The sequence below is a fragment of the Gallinula chloropus genome (assembly GCF_964237585.1).
Source record: "Gallinula chloropus genome assembly, chromosome: 2".
NCBI classification, from domain to species: domain Eukaryota; kingdom Metazoa; phylum Chordata; class Aves; order Gruiformes; family Rallidae; genus Gallinula; species Gallinula chloropus.
Window position 1 is genome coordinate 156,881,128 of NC_140086.1, and position 21,146 is coordinate 156,902,273.

At 40.7% G+C, this 21,146-nt stretch overlaps 1 protein-coding gene across 1 annotated transcript in view; it reads left to right on the forward strand.

Annotated features, from left to right (window-relative positions):
* The window catches only part of XYLB (xylulokinase), an 81,645-nt gene that overhangs the window by 11,515 nt on the left and 48,984 nt on the right, over window positions 1-21,146 (forward strand). The window contains exons 8-14 of the mRNA XM_084279840.1: window positions 3,636-3,754; window positions 4,631-4,712; window positions 5,697-5,737; window positions 6,153-6,268; window positions 8,575-8,690; window positions 11,558-11,631; window positions 13,030-13,126. Of these exons, the coding sequence (XP_084135966.1) occupies window positions 3,636-3,754; window positions 4,631-4,712; window positions 5,697-5,737; window positions 6,153-6,268; window positions 8,575-8,690; window positions 11,558-11,631; window positions 13,030-13,126 (645 nt within the window). The remainder of the gene's footprint in view (window positions 1-3,635; window positions 3,755-4,630; window positions 4,713-5,696; window positions 5,738-6,152; window positions 6,269-8,574; window positions 8,691-11,557; window positions 11,632-13,029; window positions 13,127-21,146) is intronic.

The window sequence follows — 21,146 nt, forward strand, 5'->3', positions numbered from 1 at the left end:
ACTCGCTGGTGTGGTGTCAGCAGAGTTGCAGTGTTGATGGTTTTACCTCACTGAAAAGGCAATCCAGAGTGCTGTAGCACGGATGCACTTAAATGTTTTTAAATAGATGCAAATACCAATCTGTAGTTTGTTGATTAATAAAACCAGTTGGTCTGCAGCGATTTGTCTTTCATACTGAAATTGGGTTTTTTGGTGTGCAGTGTTGAAACACCAACTTTTGTCTGTGTAGTAAGTATGTAGTAAGTACCTGCATGTACTGGTGGTGATCCTGGTCATTTTATGTTAGAAGTCTGATGGTTGCTGTGTGACATTGGATCCTATTCTTTGGCAGGGGGGTTTGACCCTATAATCTCTCGAGGTCCCTTCCAACCCCTATGATTCTATTCGTTCACACGTTGGCCCTTTCTTTCCTCTGTCCATGCTAGATCATTGTCTTGGCCATCAACCTTCAGTCTGATGGGGTATCTGCTTGGAGTGACAAGACAGGGGCTGCCTTTGATTTTTGTTGGGGTTTTTCCCCCTTAGTTCTCAGATAGTTCAAAGTTCAAACAAGTTTTATATGTTCAAACATATAAAATAAGTAACTATGTACTTAAGGCATTTTAACCAACTTTTATTTCTTGAAGATCGTGATCAGAGGGGTCTGAGTTAGGAACTTACTCTGTATCACTCCCTATATATTCCAGGAAGAAAGAGAAGCTGTTCCAGGGAGCATTCAGTGCTGGTTCTTATTTTCCACCGACTAGATAGTCTCATGCAAGTGTCTGCAGTTGGATAGGATGACTTCAGGCCAGCAGAATAATAGTTCTTGTAAAATAGTTGTTTAACATCTTTTAAATGAGTTTCTGAGGGTGGGGTAAATTAGCTCATCTTTCTTTTCTCAGTGCATGTTAAAGTCTTTGTGCAACTATATCTACCAGTCAATAAACCGAAGTGTTTCTCTAGTGTATAAACTTAGATCTTTTAACTTCCAAAGGTTAGTATTTTTCCTGTTTTAGGCAGAAAGGATTGGAGGCTGTGCTTTATGTTTTGCGTAATTATATTGGAAGGTTCTGGTTAAATGTTTCCTGTGAGCTTATGGAGCAGGGGAAAGGATTCTTTTTTTTCTTTCCAAAATACCCCACAGACAACAACAGCCAGCCTTTCTCTTGTAAAATTCCTCTTTATTTAAAGATTCTGTTGCTCATTGATCAATTCAATTTAGCTATGGGGTTCTTGGCCTTTTAAATTAGGGACTTTTCCAGGAAAATGTATAGAATATCCAGATATTCTCCTGGAAAGAGAGTCCAGCAGAGGGCTACGAAGATGATTAAGGGCTTGGGGCATCTTCCCTATGAGGAAAGGCTGAATCAACTGGGGCTGTTCAGCCTTGAGAAAAGAAGACTGAGAGGAGATCTGATCAATGTTTATAAATACCTGAAGTGTGGGAGACAGAGGGAAACAACCAACCTCTTCTCAGTGGTCTGTGGGGACAGGACAAGAGGCAATGGCCTCAAGCTGGAGCACAGGAAGTTCCACACTGATATGCAGAAGAACTTTTTCACAGTGAGGGTCACAGGGCACTGGGACAGGGTGCCCAGGGTGATGTGGAGTTTCCTTCTCTGCAGATATTCAAGATGTGTCTGGACGCCTCCCTGTGTCACCTGTCCTAGGGACCCTGCTTTGGCAGGGGGATTGGACTCAATGATCTCTGGAGGTCCCTTCCAACCCCTATGATGCTGTGATTCTGTAATTTCCTCATAGAAAGCCTTGTTATGCCCAAGAGCCTGGGACAAGGCTGCTCATACCCTCTGTGTCCAGGAAGTGCGGTTAGTGATGCCAGACTCAACTTAAGCTGGAAGGAGAGATTGGCTAGATTTAAGAGTTGTCGATTAACTGAGAGAAGCTGGAGTAAACCTTGCCATCTTTCCTTTTCTGGGGGTGGGAGTGATTTTGACAGCAGAAATGCACCTTTTGCTTGCAGAAGGCGTGTTGCACTTTCTGCTCTGTCAAATTCCTGCTGTTGCATCATAGGCCAAATAAACCAGTACATAATTTGTTAAATGTGTTTAATTTGCCTGAAATGGGATTGATTAAATACATTTAATTCTATTTTAGATGCTACTAAGTATAATGCAAATACCCTACTGTTTGGCTTAGGTTATTACAGCATCTCAGCTGGAGTGTGCAACACTTTCTGTTTCCAGCACCGTGTGAAGCACTAGATCCAGACCGTGATCCTTAGGAATGGGTTGTGTGAATAGATACTTTATTTATAAACATTATTAAACCAATTCTTAAGCCTCCATGAAAAAGGATGCTGGGAATTGATAGGGTAGGCTCATGGGTAGCCAGCAGTAGTGTGTGTGTATGCAGAGTGTGTTGTAGGCAAGTTCAGGATAAGAGCACTGCTAGAGCCTTGTGCTGTGCAGGCTGAGTTGTGGATTGCATCCTTTCTCATCCTCTGCATCCCAGTGTTGCAAGCAATCTTATTCCACAGGCACTGCATGTGGGGTCAACTTCACCATCTTGGTGTTTTAAAAAAATATATATTAAGTGAAAGTAAATTTGAGGTTTTCCACTGTGCTCAGCAGAGAACGTGTCTGGGTTTCTGTAATACACATCATGGGCTAAACGGTCTTAGAAATGAAAATGTCATTAATCTAGAACAAAACTAATATGTCCCTAAATGGTACTAACCAGAAGCACATACAGGTTTTCGAATCTAATGAAATGTGCAATTAAAGGCACCTCAGAAACAGGAGCATGGGATGTGGAGTGCTCAGTATGTCACGTTGATTCAGCCACTAACCGACTTCAATTAACTTTATAAGGTGGAGCAATGCAAATGTGATAGTGAGGAAGGAGCAATGAGAAGCCAAATCAGAACTGCAGAGCTCTTCTTCAGATCTAGTGATGGTTCTGGTGTGGAAGTAGATGCCCAAATCAGTTGTCTAGGGTTTGCACTCCATGGTTCACTTCATGGTATGTAGCTTCAGAGGTGCTGCGCACTTGCAGCTGCTGTAGATTTCAGTTGGGCTGTTCAGTGTTTCTGAGAGTCACGACTTTGGTATTCAAAGCTGGACTACACAAACTAGCCTCCAAATTTGAAAATATGACTTCTTTATCTTTTTTTTCTAATTATTTTTTTTTAACTTCTAAGTCTTTATCATGTCTGAGGAAGGAAACACTGATGTGGAGGAAGATTAACCAGCATGGATTTAGGTGCTGGTTTGATACCTAAGGGTAGGAGTAGTGTAGAGCCGTACCACCCAGGGTGGAAGTTCTTCATTGTAGGTCTCTGGTGAGCACAATAAACCTTCAAGTGACATTGCTGCATCAGTGAGGTCTTTGTTCCAAGGTGGAAGGAGTTGATGGGGAGATATCCATGTTCTTTATGCTCTTCATTTGGGAATAACTGAATTGTCTAGTGCATTGTATGTCAGAGAAGCCTTTTCTGCTGCCTTTGTAGATGTAAGCTTTCCAGAGGCCAAATCATTAGTGTCTTTTTACTCTTAAGAGAGCTGAAACCATTCTCCTTGAATGTAAAATATGCATCCATAAATTTTCTGTTGCCTGTAACGAGGTGGAATTTTCTGATACAGTATTGTCTTGTGTTTAATGATATATGCCTCTCTCTCTGATCTGTCTTGTAGGTTCTGGTATGAACTTGCTGCAGATTTGGGACAAGGTATGGTCAGCATCCTGCCTTAATGCTTGTGCATCTGGATTAGAGGAGAAACTAGGATGCCCTGCACCATCCCATTCAGTCCTGGTATGTGTGTGTTGTAAGCAACAAGGAGAGCTTTGTGCTGAGAGTTCTGTTAATAGTACTTTCTTGGAGTATATACAGAACCCAACATTTGCATTTCTTGACAGGGACCTTGTTTTAAGCTGTTTGTAGAGTTAATGAGGTAATCTTTGTGAATAATTTGGGATATTTAAAGCTCTTCAGTTCACATAGCATAATGGTGAAATCAAATCAAGCTGCACATCTCTCTGAGTAAATGATTTTAGTCTTACTACCCAGCACAAAAGGAGCGATTGCTGTAACTGAGGCACATATAAGAGAGCGTGGATACCCACTACCTGATCTCTCTGAATTAGGTGCTTATTAAAAAATTCCTTATAGATGTCCTTGTATTATTTAAGGGCAGTTTTCTTCTGTTTTTTTCTCTATGGCAATCAAACGTGGCTTAAACAAACACAGTTCTTGACCCCTAAAATAATAGGGGTCATATTCCAGCCTTTGATGTTGTGATGTATATTAATGTTGTGTTTCCTCTTATGTTTGCATTGGATTTCTAATTTCTATGTATTAATATTCATGTATATGTGCAAAATAGATGGAGATGTTTATGTTACTCGATGTGAATAACTAGAGAGATACCCAAAGCTAAAAATGGTACTATTTACTTAACCTACTTCAAAATCTAATCTGAGGGTATTTCTGTGAGGTTCTCAACAACAAAAATATTGGATTAACAAATCTTAAAAATATTAATTCCTACATTACATACACAGAAATTATTGTTACAGCTGCTTTTGGGTTTCAGTTGCATGTTACAATGCGTTATCATACATTGCAAGATTACTTCACTTTTTTTGAGGTTTTATCCCCCTCTCTCTCTATCTTTATTTCTTTCCTTAGGGGCCCATTTCTCCATATTACAGCCAACGTTATGGGTTTAGTCCAGACTGTAAAATAATAGCATTTACAGGAGACAATCCAGGTGAGATGGTTAAATGGGTAAGTTTCAGTGCATATGGTTATGTATGTACTAAAATTCAAAAATCATTGTCATTGATTCTTAGATGAAAGAATATTGTGTTTATCAGTGTTAATACTTCTTTCCCCAGTAGTTTTCCACCACTGGTTCTTCCAAGGTTTAGGCAACTTGGATAAGATGGGTATGGCAAGTGAATTCTTTTGCATAGCAATTAGAGGTGACTTTGATTACCTCTCGCTAACTTCAGATGTGGTTTTCCTGCCCCTAAGAAACTATTCTTACTATGAGCTGCCAACATTTTTACTTAGGAAACATGGATTAAAAATAACATTGCTGTTGTACCTTTTCAAGCAAAAAGATGAAGATGGGCTTTGTGAGCTTCCTTTAAGAATTAGACCCGTCCTTTTGTCAGTATAAGGGAAGGAGTTAATTTATGATCAGGTTTTTCAATCCTAGAGACTGTTTCAGTGTAGATCAAGGTTGTCTGTTTCTCAGGACTGTAAAAATAAAATGCTTATCTGTATTGCAGTAGCATATGCACATTTAAATCAAGATGGAGGGTTCATCAGGGTATATTTTACATTCATGTTCTGGGAGATGATTAAACTCCACGTTTCCCCAAAGTCCAGTTTTTCTTGTAGACGTTCATATCCAACTCAGTCCAATAAATACTTGAGTAGTCTGATATGAGTGGGAGTGTTCCTCCTTTAAAGCATGTTGCTAAGTAAGGGCCCACTGTGTTTAAAACCCAAGTACGTAAAGCATTAGAGAATCATCCAGTTCTGTCGTCTCCTGTCTTAATTTCATTAAAAATCACTCCCTCACCCAAATGCTTTACCCATCTTTTACAGTGTATAGACTGAGGCCACCATTATATTGTACTTTGAGATGGTGAATGCAATGTATGACAATGTTTCATGCAACATGCCATGTGTTTTGAGTCAAATGAGTAACTTTTTATCTGCTGTTCTGAATTTTTGCTTTCAGCATCGTTGGCAGGGATGAGACTTCAAGAAGGAGATATTGCAGTAAGTCAAAACATACTCCTAGAAACTGTCCATATCCCTGAATAAAGGAAATAGGTGAAATGTAAAATAGCTGTAGGTTATCAGTTAAATTTATCTGCTAGTGTTAGTTTTTTGTATATTGGATTCACACTTGTTTTATTTCTATCTATCTGTCAGCTGTCTGAAAGATTTTAAGTAAACTCCTGCGACGATTTTTAACTAATGCTCCAGACATTAAAACTTAAGTCTCCATCTAGTATGTATTTCACTGGCTTGACAGCCTAAGTCAGAGCTAGCTTCAACACGAATCCAATTGACTTAATGTGTAATTTAAAAACAATTAGTGGTAATAACAAATGGTTTTAATTTAATTTCTGTATTGCTTTCCATGCACATTGTGATAACGCTTCAATTATTCCCCCCCCCGCCTTTCCAGATTAGCCTTGGCACAAGTGACACATTGTTTCTGTGGATCCAAGAACCAACTCCTGCCTTAGAAGGTCATATCTTCTGCAATCCTGTTGATTCTCAAACATACATGGCACTTTTATGGTAATATAATTTATTTTTGTACATCTGGGCTCAATAACGTATGTTTCTTTCTCTGCGTTAGTGCTTTTTATTTCTTTCATAAAATGATAATGAATAGAGCATTCAGCATTCTGTACAGTGTGTGGCAATCTAGTGCTGAAACATTTGCATCAACATTACAGCATTCCTATTGTTTAATTTGAGTAACTGAAACTGCAGAGTTGTGGAGGGTAAATCCTCACGGCGATAAAGAGCTGAAATTATTTGTACATACGCAGAGAGCCAGTTCACTCTGAGTCTGAGGTGATCCATTTAATGTACAGGAGGAACCATCTTCTGAGATATAATAATGAGAAATGTCAGAAGCTTGACCAGGCTGTATAACTCCTGTGCTCTTCTAGTGGTCCAGAGGGGACATAATGGGGCAGGTGAAGATTCCCTTTTCAGAGAGGACTGTAATCAGTGCTGGTCGGGGATGCATTACACTGGGCACGTGGAAAATACTGAGGTCTCAAGAAGCCCTGCTGAGAGAGTCATCCTTATGGTAGCTTTTGGCTGGTGTGATTTGGGAATTGTTTGGCTCCTCGCCAGCCAAGTAGATGGGAAGATGGCCTGAAGCTACGTTTGCCGTTGTGGACTTGCTGTATTCAGGGGAAAAATTTCCAAACTCAGTCATAGCATTTGGGTAAATACTTAACGTGTAACATATGGCTACATTTTGTGTCTTAAATTCCCTGATTGTAAGTGTTGGGAACTCAGAACTTCAGCAAAGCTCTTCAACTGCAGTGTTGAGCCTTACCTGTACAGTAATAGGAAGATGTAGATGGCAGTGGGAACAGTGTTTGTGAAGCTGAGGTCAAACCAAGGTGTCAGTTGCAAAGTTACTGAGCTTCATAGTATGATTTCCCAGCAGTTGTTTTGTTATTTTAAAAAAGTTTTGCATTCAAGTTTCTCATTTTCCCCACTATTTTCCCCGTGGTTGCTGTGTGAGATACATATATATATATATATAAACAAACTGTAATAGGAAAGAAGATGCTGTGGCATTTTTCTGCATAGCTGTTACACTGCTATTCTTCTACTGCAGCATAAATGTGCAGAACGCCAAACCTGCCGCTCCAAATGCAAGATATTTCTGTAGCCAGGGATATATAAAGAGATCCTCTTCCCCCCACCCGGCCATTTCTGCCCTGGCACTGCCCCTGTTGCACCAATGCCCCTTTTTAAAAATTAAATAATGGAGTTAACTGGGGACTAACCTGAGTTAGTAAAAAAAGGGTGCCTGAGCTACTGGTCAGAAAACTTTTGCAGAAAATTGGAGTAACTTCAGCTACAGCTACTGAGCAAGTTCAGTAACTGCTTTACCCACTTTCTGGGTATTTCTCTGCCTTTCCTGCTGAATTGCTCTGATAACTCTGTGCTGGAGAGTATCCAAACTGCTTTCCTTTAGGTTCAAGTCCAGTGCTGCAGTATTTTGCAGGAGTGTTATATTCACAGAGGAAGCAAATGTGTAAAAGGGGGCAAAGACCGTAAACAGTGGAGAGATGTATATTTTACAGCATGATTACCTGGCTTTGGACCAGTGATATTTCCTTTTCCAGATCCTGGCACAGAGCTAGACCTTGTAAGTCTTACTGGAACCAAGCTAGCTCCATACTGGTGCTCTTGAAATCATAAACGCAGTGTGGGGACACTCTTGCTACTCCTTGTAGAGTCATCTCAGAGTGAGGTTTTTACTCCTGTGTCTTCTGACAACATGTAATAGATGCACCTCTGCACCCACAGCACCCACAGTTACTAGGTTCATCTGTAGATAGTCCAAAATTAGATTCTTGCCTCAGCTTGTACAACCCGACTCTCTGTCTCTGTGCAGAAATGCAGCTCTACAGGACCTTCTCCAGGGCCAGCATGATTGGAGCTCCTGCTGCTCCACGAGTGCATACCGTGTGTTCTCTGGTGTTTTGAGCTCCAGGAGACTGTAGTAAATCAGCCAGCAGGCTGCGGTTCCCTTTCTGAGGAGAGATTTTAGCTGTTCAGAGGTAGCCTGGGTTTGGCATGGCCTACCAGACCAGGTCTCAGCTGACTCTTTGGATTGATGTATCCCAGTATCTCTGCACTGTGTTTCTCAACATGTCCTGTAGTACTTGTTTTTCTCTTATCTAGCTTTTCCCTCTCCATCTCTTTCCATAATGAAGAAGTGATCGTATCTTTTAGCTTCCCCAGCTGGATTCAGCTGATAGAATAATATTGAGCAAAGCAACAAATTGCTTTAAAAATCTAAAGCCAAGTGTTTTGGATAATGCATATGGTATATTTGTGTGTTTCAGTTTTAAGAACGGCTCTCTGATGAGAGAGAGAATCAGAGATCACTGTGCTTCAGGCTCCTGGGATGAATTCTCCAAAGCCTTGTCATCAACAGTTGCTGGAAACAATGGAAACTTGGGTATGAGCCTTAGCAGGGCTGGAAGTTCCAGGGTTTGCTTAGACACATTGTTTTGTGGGAGTTGTACCTGCTTTCTACTTGGGTCATGATAAAGGCCAAGAGTGAAGTTAACTAGAGCAGGGGAAGTTCCTAATGTGTAATTAGAAATGTTGTGCTGGCAGGCTAAGTGTCATGATAGTATTTTTCTTAAATATTTGCTAAATAAGAAAATTATGGAGCTCTTTTGGTTATTGGAAGGCTGGTAGTAGCTGTATGATGTTTAAACCTAGTAATTGCCCTAGGGGAAAGGGACCTGGGGGTCCTGGGGCACAGTAGGATAACCATGAGCCAGCAATGTGACCTTGTGGCCAGGAAGGCCAATGGCATCCTGGGGTATATTAGAAGGGGGGTGGTTATTAGGTCAAGAGAGGTCCTTCTCCCCCTCTACTTTGCCCTGATGAGACCGCACCTGGAATACTGTGTCCAGTTCAGGGCCCCTCAGTTCAAGAAGGACACAGAACTCAAAAGAGTCCAGCACAGGGTCACCAAGATGATGAAAGGAGTGGAACCTTCCTTATGAGGAGAGGCTGAGGGAGCTGGGCCTCTTTAGCTTGGAGAAGAGGAGACTGAGGGGTGACCTCATTAATGTTTATAAATATGTAAAGGGCTAGAGTCAGGAGGGTGGAGCCAGGCTCTTCTGAATGATATCTAATGGTAGGACAAGAGGCAACGGGTGCAAGATGGAGCACAGGAGGTTCCCTGGGAATATAAGGAAAAATCTTTTCGCTGTGAGGGTGACAGAGCCCTGGGACTGGCTGCCCAGAGAGGCTGTGGAGTCTCCTTCTCTGGAGACATTCAAACCTGCCTGGATGTGTTCCTGTGTGATTCAGTCTGGGTGATCATGCTCTAGCAGCGGGGTTGGACTAGATGATCTTTCAAGGTCCCTCCCAACACCTAAGATTGTGTGATTCTGTGAATTTGTGAAGGAGGCTTTCATTAAAGCTTGTTTCTTTTTGCTGAAGGCTGAAAATAAAGTGGATTAAGGATCTCCATACTATCTCAATCTTCAGTGGTTTTGATCTCTAAACATTACCCTAGACTCTGGTCCAGTGCATGTGAACAGAACAGTAACATCAAATGGTGCATTTTCCCCAGTGTGTAGCACACAGGCCTTTCATCCGTGCTTTTTCCCCACATTATGTTAAATGAATGAAGCCAAACAAAATTCATCTGGATTCATAGGAGTAGAATTAATGTAAAAAAACCTGTAAGTAGGAAAGGGTTTTTAATGTAGATATTTAAGCTATAGAAAACTTCACTCTTAGGAAAATGAATTTAAGATACAGTTTCTTGAGACTGTGAGGTTAGGACTGATGACATTTTTAGAAGCTCTATTGTGTTGTCTGTCAAGTCCAGTCTCTGGGGGGGTATTAAAATGACCAGGAATCTCTTTGCATTAGAACACAAATCAATTCTGGTGTTTCAGAAAATGGGAAGAAGTTATTACAAACCCCCAAAATCAGCTGCTTTAGACAGTATTAAACAAGTTGGAAGTTGATAAAAATATCCTTGCTGATTTCAGGGATGCCAGGACACTGCCTTAAAGTTTTAAAAGTTGTATTACAGTCTATCCACTCAGATATCCCAGTCCCCTATGAAAAGGGTGTTTTGTGAGAGTCATCCTCACTAACCTGTATGCTTGGATAACCTCTGGCTATACATGTAAAAATGCAGTGATCCCCGTAATCTGAGATCCTGAGGGAAGCAGAGCAAAGCAGTAACTCGTTAGGCACCCTCCCTGTCATCACTTGTTCCCTGCTCTCCCTGTTACATGAGAAGATGCACCTGTGGAGGTTTGAGGAGAAGAGGAGAGAGACAGCTGCTAGGATGAGGTTGGGATAAGGAGAGTATGGGGTAGCAAAGGGAAGGAGGAGGGATGGGCAGGTGAGGGTCCCAAGAGGGCTAATAAGCCCAGCAAGTTTACTTGAAGCCCTCATCTGCTGGATTCAAAGTGGCAGCAGGGTCAGAGAGGAAATTTTGAGATATACATCCCCTTGCAGGACCTGCAAGGTCTCTAACCTAGAAGGTTGTTTACTGGCAGCTTTTTGGAATGTGCTAAAGAATAGTACTATTTTTGGGGTGGTTTTGGGTTTTGGTGGGTTTTTTTTGCTAATAACCATAGGGCTGGGACAGCATAGTCTTGTTCCAAGGCCTGAACTTTAGAAACTTCTTAATTTCTAAGCTGTTCTGTTCAGCTTTTCTGTCCTCATTTTCTTTCTTCATCTCCTTTCCTGAGTGTCTTTTGTGACCAACCCTTCTGGCCATCAATTACAAAAGAAATCTTTTTGACACTTTTTGTCTAGCCGTCTGCAAAGCATTACTGCATTTCTTCAGTTCTCATCCAAACTATTCAGAGACCAGCTCTGCTTCATGACTTAACCTATCTGATGTTCTCTAATAAGCTTATGAAATCTAGTCCACTGCTTGAAGTCTTCCTGTATCCCTGTAATTCTTTTACTAATTTTTTTCCTATTTGTTTGTTAGTCTTCCTCTTACTCTTGCGTGTGACCTGCCAAAACAATTTCCAGGCTGTGTTGTATATTACCTGGGTTACTTACATGTGTGTGTGTTCTGGTGGACATGCACTCTTTTGTAGGCTTATTACATTGTTTGGATGGTTGTGTTTAAGATCCGCATTTTTGTAAACTGAAAGTAGTTAAATTTGATAAATGTGAGGATTGAAATTAGTTGATGAACGGGCTGTGTGGTGACTCAAATGTCTTCCCAAATACATAATAAACAGTTATTATCATTTCAGCAGTGCTGAAATAAGATTCTGTCTTTGGGCTAGGAGCAAACATGACATGCTTTAATGTTCCTTGATGTAGGTTTCTACTTTGATGTGATGGAAATTACTCCTGAAGCAGTTGGGATTCACAGATTCAACAGGGACAACCAAAAGGTAGTAGTAATCTAGTTAACGTCTCAAACCTTGAAGTGCTGCTGTCAAGGCTTGAAATCTTTGCCAATATCTTTTTCTTTTTTTCTTTTATTCTTTTCCTTTTTCCTTTTTTCTTTGTTTGTTTGGTTTTTTTGAGATACTTGCTTTCAAGTTTCATTTATTGATGCAAGTCCCTGGGATGATTTTCGTAAGGAAGTATTTGGGCTGTAGCTTGAATATCTACAGTGCAAAGTCTGAAATAGAACTTGTACGGTATTTTTTTGAGGAAATATTTCCTTTACTGGAAAATGTGGATTTACTGAAACCAGCTGTTCCTGAAACAGGATTAACTTCCAAGCTTACTGAGGGCTTAGTAAACTTACATGACTTAGTCCCCATCGTCTAAGTTTTGGACACATAGATAGGGATGTGTTGAAACTTTGGGCTATAATATTTTGTCTTTTATCTTGCTCTAAATATGTATGTAAAGTAAAGACCTCGTTTTGCTGTCTTGCATGTCTTGGAGTAACCTACAAGCTACGTAGTGGCATGTAAGTAAACACAGGCTCAAATCCAGTTGGAATTGAAATGGAAATTATGTTATGGAAAGGAAAGTTCTTTGTAACTGTTTTTTCTTCTGAGGAGTGGATGTTGTTTAAATGTCTGGCTTTCTGGGTGGTGCTGAAACTCAAGAGTTGTCTTTGATCAATCATGACTCCCAGTCGATGAGACCTCACCTAGGTGAACAGAGATTGATACTATCTTGTGTTTGCAGTGTAGCACTAGTCTCTTAAATGTTTGCTGTTTAAACGAATGCTTAATCACTTCTAGCTGTTAGACAAGTTGTGGGTGCTTATTGTGCATGGGAAAACTCTTTGTGAGACGTTCTTTGTTTGTAGTTCAATATTTTCCTACTTCTGCTGCCTTTCTCATACTTTGGTTGACAAAAGGACAGAAAGATGTTATGTATAGAAGCAGAATAAATTAATGGAAAGGTTACGTGGTTTCACTTTTGTGCAGACAGATTTAAACTTGGGATACTGCTTAATGCATCTGAGTTTTATCTACTTGCTTTAATTTTATATTTTTGAGATATTGATTCTTAAGCTGCCTTTGGTGCTGGGAAATGCCCAGAGAAGAGTTTACAACTTGCAGTAGAACCTCTTTCCATCCTGCATCGATTTCAAGTTTGACACGTTTGCCAACAGCGCTGAGGTTACTGGTTGCGTTCCCTGTCGTGAGTCTTTAGGTCCATCTGGTGTGTACAAGTGAAGAACTGGGCCTAGTTGAAAGCAGGCTTGAGGGTGAAAACAGGGCTGATCAACTATAAACCTGTCTTGTGTATTTAACCAGTCTCCAGCTTGGCATTGTGTATGTGTAAGGTGCTTGTTAACTTAATGCATTCCCTCTTTGATACAGGTTTCTGACTTTCCAAAGGAGGTGGAAATCCGAGCGTTGATTGAAGGGCAGTTCATGGCCAAGAGGATTCATGCTGAAAAGCTGGGATATAAAGTCAGTAAGTATGACAAAAAGGCTGTGGAACTAATGGCACTAGAGATCAAAGAGAAAGATAGGACTCCCGGCAGTAAGGTCAGTACAGTGATTCGTGTCCTGCCTGATGGATACAGAAACCAGTATGAAATCTAAATTAGCCTCCTGGAACAATTTTTGATACTGTGTTGGGAACAAGTTTTTTGCAGATATTAACTTTAGAAGGAGCAATGGTTTAACTTTAAGATGACTTATTTTTCAAGTATTCTTGCCGTTTCATTGTTACTGAGCTGCATTGTCAATTTTTAAATAAGAGTTTGTGCTCTGATAGCTTGTTAAGTGGAAAGAAGACCAGCCCTCTGCCTAAAGAACAGAAAATCAGAAATCTGCGTTCAGTTCCTGGGTCTGTCACAAGCTGGTTGCTCACCTCTTTACCTCAGCTTTCTGTTAATAAAGCTGAAGTCCTTACCCTGTCTTGTTATTGTGAAAGCGAGAGATCTTGCTTGCTAGAATTTAAAATATGTGGTTTTACACTGGACAAAAAATCAGCAGGTATTTTACCTACAGAAGTGGGATCAGATCATTACTGGCTGTGCAGTTTTGCAAAGAGTATACAGGCAAGTTGGTAAGATGTTTTACTGGCGTTTTCTGTCAGTGTATCAGCCAGTGGCATCTTAAAAACTACTGCATTAACTCACCTTGAGGGTTTTTACCCAATGTTTTATTTTTAAAAATTTATATTTATCTACATCCCAACCTCCTCCTCTCCAAGCTGATGCTGACCTCCTGCTCCTCCTTTACAAGCCATTGCTTGACTCTTACCTCCAGGCTTTTATCTGTAATCACAAAGGACAGCATATATTTATTTTTATTTACTTTTAAGAGAGAACTCCAGGAACTGAAACTTGAGAAAATACAGAGATACTGGAGCAAATCACAAGGATGGGTTACACCACCTCATAAATTTACACTGTAGAGGTTTCCCTGTTATATATTTTCTTATATACTTGAAACCGTATTTATTTGGAGAGTTTACTTATGGAGACAGGCAGAGATCCACACAGATCGTGTTTAAAATACCTGTTTATCCTTCATTCTTAGATTCTGCTGCACCAAAAGCTTGACTTAAATAGCCTAGAAAGCTCTTGGCTGAAGAGGATACTTTTGCACTCTCTAAATGTCAAGGGTTAGACAAACACCAGAGTGCGAGAAGAACTATATAAGATACCAGACAGCTCTGACACAGAAACAGGTAGAAATTTTCTGTAAATTTAGATTAAGTAGGACAGCCCAAAACCTGACTAGTTTTGGGATGTGGCTTAATCAGCTTTAAAATACCCCTTTTTTTTTTTTCCTTCTTTTTTTGGCGTAGATGTTTAGAGTGAAAAGGAGAAGGGTGTGATTGCATTGTGCTCCTGCAGATTCCTTGGAACCTTGTATGCTTTTGTTTTGTTGCATCCCAAGGGTCTTTTAGTTATTTGGTAACTAACAGATGAGTTGCTTTAAAAAAAAGAACTGCCGTACGTCGTGTAGGCTGTATGCATCTCCCACTTTTCCTTAGTGGTATTATTTAAATGTCATACTCTGTTATTTGTGTGGTGATGGCAGGCTTACATCTGTATTTGTTGTGTGACAGCTCTGAAAACAGGGTGTGTTCCAAATGTGTTTCAGCGTATGGATGAGCTTTGTGGGAATTACTCTGGTATTTTAGCCTTACTCTTGTTTAATAGCTGCTGGTTTTCAGGCTGTTTTTAATGTGATTTAAAAGCTTATTTATCTTTTGGATGAAATATATTGTCAGGACCCTTGTGTTTATTCAATTCCTTTTAGGCCTTGTCTACATGGGGAATTTACTTTGATTTTTTCCAGGAATCAGGTTGATTTACATTCAGAAATATAATCCCAACAGTGTAGATCTTGGCTTTTGTTGTTGTTGTTTACATCAGTGGGAGGATACAGTAATAACTGCTCACAAGATCCGGAAAGTTATATGATGACATCTATTAAATTGATCTGTAACAGAAATTGAAGTGACATGGTCAGTCACAACAAATGCTTTGCTCTGATGTCCTGAGGTTTGTGTGGTGCCATCTCTGTGGTGCAAATGAGTCGGAAACCTGGCTAAGAATTTCCTTAGCTCTGGCACCAAGGTGCTGGAAAATTGTTTTGGCAGAGTCATGAACCTGCCCCTGTTCCTGGGCCAAATGCTGTGTGGCTGAACAGAAGCAGAAAAGCAGCAGTGCCTGTGGAAGAGAATTTTGTAAAAATAAATAAATAAACATGTTATGTAGAGTTCTTGGTTATGCAGTGTGAACATGACAAACGTTAGATAATCCCTTAGAATTTGCTTTCAGTTAATGAATATATTATCTTGCTAGGAGCAGTGTTTTGAATCCTTGGTCTAGCTGGCTCTGCAGGCAGGAGTGCAGCGATGCTGAAAGAGCGTTCCACGCGTGGGGGTTTTGTTCCCAGTTTGATGTGTCTGGTACATTATAGATCTTACATAAATTACAAATAATAGTTTAAAAAAAAAACAACCCTTAAAGCAGCTCTTTAGGTACTGTTTGTGCTTGCCTGTAGGCACGTGCACAGGTTTCAGCACAGCTCATGTGCCGGTAGAGGGCAGGGGATTCTCTCTCATGATTTTTTCCTTTGAGGCTGGGATGTGTGTGTCAGCCTTGTTTTGAAAATGGCACAGAGTCACCAGATGATCCTTAGGAGAAAAGTTAAAGCTTACATTAATCATGATTTAAGGGTTTTTAAAGTGTGTGTCACTCTGTTCTAATTGCTCTAATCTCTCTCGATCAGATTTCAGGGGAAATCATTCAGTAACACCCTGTATCCTGTTTTGCTTATGTGCTTAACGGGTGGATGGGGGGTTGTGATCTAGAAACAAACAAGTGAAGTTTGGTCTGTCCCTGTTTACATCCTCCGATTCAGATTCATGTAGATAAGGTGAAGGTTTGCTGTTCTGCCTTTATTTTCCTGGATTTTGATTGTATCATAAACACCTTCTGTTTTCTCACTTCCTTTTTCTGCTTGCAGCCATCCCCTTTTGAAAGCTAAACTCGCAACTGGAGATGAGAGGCTGGTCATTCAGACATGCTTCTGTGTAGTTTAAGGACTCTGAAGTCAAACCCATGGTAACTATATAAAGAAACTACGCTGTCTGCAGCTCAGTGACATAGGTGATCACAGCAGCTATAAAGCTGTCAGTGGCTCAGACTCATCTGCCAGGTTATACTTTAATAATCTTGATGATCACTTCAGACTTGCTTCTATTCCTGACCAAGCAATCCTAAAATTCATGTTGGAGCTGGTTGGATAATATGGTTATGGTCCTTGCTTGGACATAGTGAAGCTGTCCTGGTGAAGATCCACAAAACTGATTATTCTTGGGAGCAAAATCTGCATCCCTGGAGTAAATATTGCCATGATGTCTGTTATGTATGCTAAAGGAAAACAGTCTACAGGTAGGAGTTCTGGTGTTGATCACGTATATAGGCAATAGATAGTTAAATGATGTGCTGGTCTATAGGGTAGAAACCTTCATGTCAGTGGTAATCTGAGCGTTAAATCTGTACATACTGGGTCAGACATGTGCTAGGGTTGTGCTAAACAAGCTTTTGTGGGACTGCAGCAACGATTAATAAATCTTGTGCCTATTATCTGGGCTGGGGTCTGTGTTGAGGCCGTTTAGCTTTGAACAGGGCTTTCTGCCTTCCCGTTCTTGTGCCTGTCAGTGAGTTCATAGTACTCCAGTTGCCCGATGTGCTGCTGGTGTCACATTTATACCTTTAGGAATCTGATTCTGCCACCTAACTGTCATCAGCAGGGGGAGATGGATGGAAGGTGCCACATTTTACAAGCACAAGCTCTGTCCATAAAATCCCGTGTCTGTGTATATTATGTAATTTACAGTTTCTTACGTACGTAAATCTATCACTTGAAATAATACTGGTGCCCTGAAGGCTGCTGACTACTCAGTTCTTAGGTGCTGCCAGGGGTGACACAGCCATGCCTGTGGCTTTGCACTGGTGTACGAACAAGCCAGGCTTTTTTTTTTTTCCATAAGTGCTATGTGTTACCAGTGTTTTGAGTGGGTGAAAGTATGTTCTTCTGATTGGATATACAATGGGATGCTGTCTTAAACACAAGAGCAGCCAGTCCTGTGGTGCTAGGGAAAAAGGGAAAGGCCAGAGCGTGCTGGGCCTGACCTCTCAGTGGTTAGAGAGGGAACTTGTGTTTCCTGAAGAACTCAGTCTGACTGAGATGACATGAGGGCAAACTCCAGGGTGCCAAATCCCCTTTTGCTTCAGGTGGTGGTTTCACGTGATGTTTTTTTCAGCAGGTTGAATGTGGTAATAAGGTGTGGCTCTTTGTCCACAGGGAAAGCAGTCTGATGGAGCGAGGGGAGCTCAAAAAATACCAGTTAGTATGACATGGAGTGGTTGGGTGTCATCGTTCGTATTGTCTTGCAGAGGCACAGAAACCTGAAGGCGAAACATGAGGTTGTGACTTCACAGGGAATGTTGGTCGGCTGGAGGATGAGGTGGCTCTCTGGTTTGGAAAGGCAAGGTGGCACTGGTCATCTGGATGCTCCAGGGATGGCTTTACATCAAGCTGTGAGACAGGTTTTTCTACTGGTGGTGGTCTTTGACTGACTGGCTTCTATGATAGTAGTCTCCAGACCTCTTAGGAATTACCAGGAATGTTGGGGTACTTGTTCCATCGATCACTTTTGTCTTCATTGTGGAGTGTGTTCCTACCCCAGTTGTAGCAGTGTTTTGGCTGAAATGAGGAACATGGTGACTGAGGCCATTTTGTAGTTGCATACAGATTAAATTGATGCTTATGCCCCGAGGGATTTAAATTTCTTAGAGAAATCAATACTGAAATGTTGTGTTGGCTTCGTGCTTGTCTCTTGCTGTTTGCTGCTAAGAGTGCTGATGGTGTTTCAGCGGCATGAGGGTGATGGCCTGGTTAGAGGCCTTGTGCTTGAGCAAGTGAGTGAAAACAGCTTAAAAATAATTAGAAGCCAGTGCCCTTGATGGGATGTTGAAGTCCTCTGTTCAAAATAATAGTGAATAGTGGTAAGGTCAGACTGGAACATATATGAATAGGGATGGGGCAGAACAGCATGCGGTACAAACAGACCATAAATACCACCCTTGCTGTTAGATCTTGGACTGTATTTTTTGAAGGAGGAGTGTTGCCTCAAGAAGTACTTCCAAATTCATCAAAGGCAGGATCTTCCTCCCAGATAAGCAAGTGATTCTGCTGCAGAGGATATTTGTGTTTTCTGATGAAACTTCTGGCTGATAAGAGTGCCAGTGTGAGACGGGCGATACCTTGCCAAGAACTTGACTGTATCCCTTCTTATTTCCCACGGAGCATCAGACTTTTCTCACGTAGCAGAGCCTTCTAGGCATGATCAAGCAAGGCTTGGTTTTAAGCCAGTGATCTGGAGTGAAAGGTTGGTTAGCTCGCTACCAATTCCCTGACCGAGTATTTTACAAAAAGGGCTTTTTATTATTACTTGGCTCAGGAGAGTACAGTATTAGTTCAGCTAATTTTTAAGAGGGTTAGATAAAGTGTCTCTGAAGGAAATGACCTAATGTGCTATAAGGAAGCTGCTTACGTGCTCTAGAATTTTTCATGTGGTGTCTATTGTCTTGCTTTTATTTTGTTTTATTGTTGTTACAGATATACAGGAAACACAATGAAGACAGAAAATCTGAAGAGTTAATAAAAAACGATTGGAAGGGGTGCTATCCATCTTTCTTTCCTGACACAATGATAAAATGTTGTCATTGTAGGAACAATCGCTTTTAATGTTTGGTCAGCAAAAGACCAAGTATGTAAATGGTTCAATTCCTGTGCCCCAATGTGAGGAGAGATTGTTTATGGCTCTCTCAGTGGATATACTGTTCAAGCAGTATTCAGAAAAAGTCAAGCTGTCAGCTGCTGGTTTTGTTAGAGAGCTTCGTGGATCTCTAGAAACATGGAGATCAGTTGGGTTATCCGATAAATCTCCTTTTATCGCTTGTTTGAGCCTGATCTATAGTTCAAAATCCATTTAGATTTGCAAGGGAATGACATGATTACAGTCTGTAAGTACCTTCTTGGGGGAAGGAAACTTGATAGTGCAGGACTCTTGAGCCTTACGGCAGAAACATTACGGTTCAATAACTGGAAGTTGAAGGTAGGCAAACCTCAAATGACAAGGTGCAGGTTTTTAACACAAACTGAAATCTGACAGTGCCGCAACTGACGGTGCTGTAGTGAGTTATTTGGCACTCACAATTTTAAGGAGGAGACAATTTATTTTTTTGCCCCTAAACACAGGTGATTGGGTCCAAAAAGATCATTTATGTTATAGAAGGGTGAATTCAAAGCATCAGCCTGGCCCATTCTCTCTCAGGCACGTGGGAATCTGTAAGCGATGCCATTGCTAGGAAGCTCATCTGATTCACAGCTATTTATACGTTGCTTTGCATTAATCATTTATACCAACAGCGGCTGCTGGTATCACTGTAAACGATGCCCTATTTGATGATCATTCTGCTTGTGAAATATTACATTTACCTTAGTTGACAGTCAAATGTTACATATTTATTATTTTAAATCTTTCTTCCTGTGTCTTTCTGTATTTTTTCATTTTTGTTGCTTAAGTGCGACAGGCTTGTTAGTGAACTCTAATCAGCTCTCCCAGGATTCCCTAGTCCCTCTGGCTGTCTTCCCTTTTTTTCTGGTTTGAGGTGATTTGGCTAATCTTACATATCTCCCATTACACATCAGTTCTGAGCACTCAGTGTCTCAGTGTTTTCAGCTGCATCAACACACACTCGAGGTTTTTCAGTGTTAAGAGGGGCTCTACTAGATAAGTCATTCTTTTCCTACCTGTTTGCCTGCACATACAGTGATTTTTACCCGTGATTGTATTTATTGCATGAGATTAGGCAAGAAGGATTTGCCTTGGTTTAAAAAAGTAATGCATAAGTTCTTAAAACAATTTTAGGTAGCTAAAGTTTCGGTTCCATCCAGGCTTTGACTTTCAGAAGACAGCTACTCAGCTAGTCAGTGCTTATTCAGGTGATTTCAAAAAACCCAACCACCCTCCATAGTTCTTGTGTAAGTAAAAACGAAGTAAAAGCTCACACATCTGTAGACAAGTGGAATTTTGCAGCCTGGTAGAATAACTTTAATTCACTTTAGACAGGAAGGAGTTAATTTGGGCAGATTTTTCTTAGTTTTGGCCTATGGTTTTCAAGAACTCACAGGAAGATTATTCTTTTTCCTCCTTTAAACTATAATGTTATTTACCCCCTGTGTGATGTGTCTAATTTATGCAGTAGCAAAGGTATGTATGCTGCACGTAAGAAGACAGGTTGCAGCCCCAAGGCTTTCACAACGTCAGTTTAATCTAAGTGTAAAGGGTGGCAAAGGATGGAAAGTTCATGAAGAATAAACTTCAAGTGCAGTAAGTACTTCTGAAGTTCTCTCTTTGGTTCCTACTTGGAGGCTGAAATTTGGGATCAGCGACAGGACTGACTGAAGTTGAAAAATCATGTGTGGAAGAGTGAGATTAAAGTGTCCATAGAATTAAGACCCTTACTGATGTGGTAGGTGACATGACATTCCTGTACCAGCTTCTGGACAGTGATATAATTTCTGTCTTTGATGTTCAAAGTCTGGACTTGAGAGTCCCTTACGGTGGCCTCCAGCTCATCAGTGCTATACTTTTCCTAGTTGGAAAACCTAAAGAATGGGTGAAAGAACACAAAGAAAGAATGTCCTTGAATCTGAATTGTGTTTTTCCAGCTGCACTTGCAGTGATTGGACAGCATCAGGCAGACTTAAAACAAAACTGAACTCAGGAGTACCTGCTGAGCATCATACATTAGTTACTATGCAGGCAGACAGTTGAGCTTAGAAATGGCCACTTCTCTGCCACTTCTGTTGGGTTTAAGTATTTGTTTTCCCTTTGACAATATTTGAAGCTTAATAAGAAATTGCAAGAAAATTCTGAAAACTGGAAATTT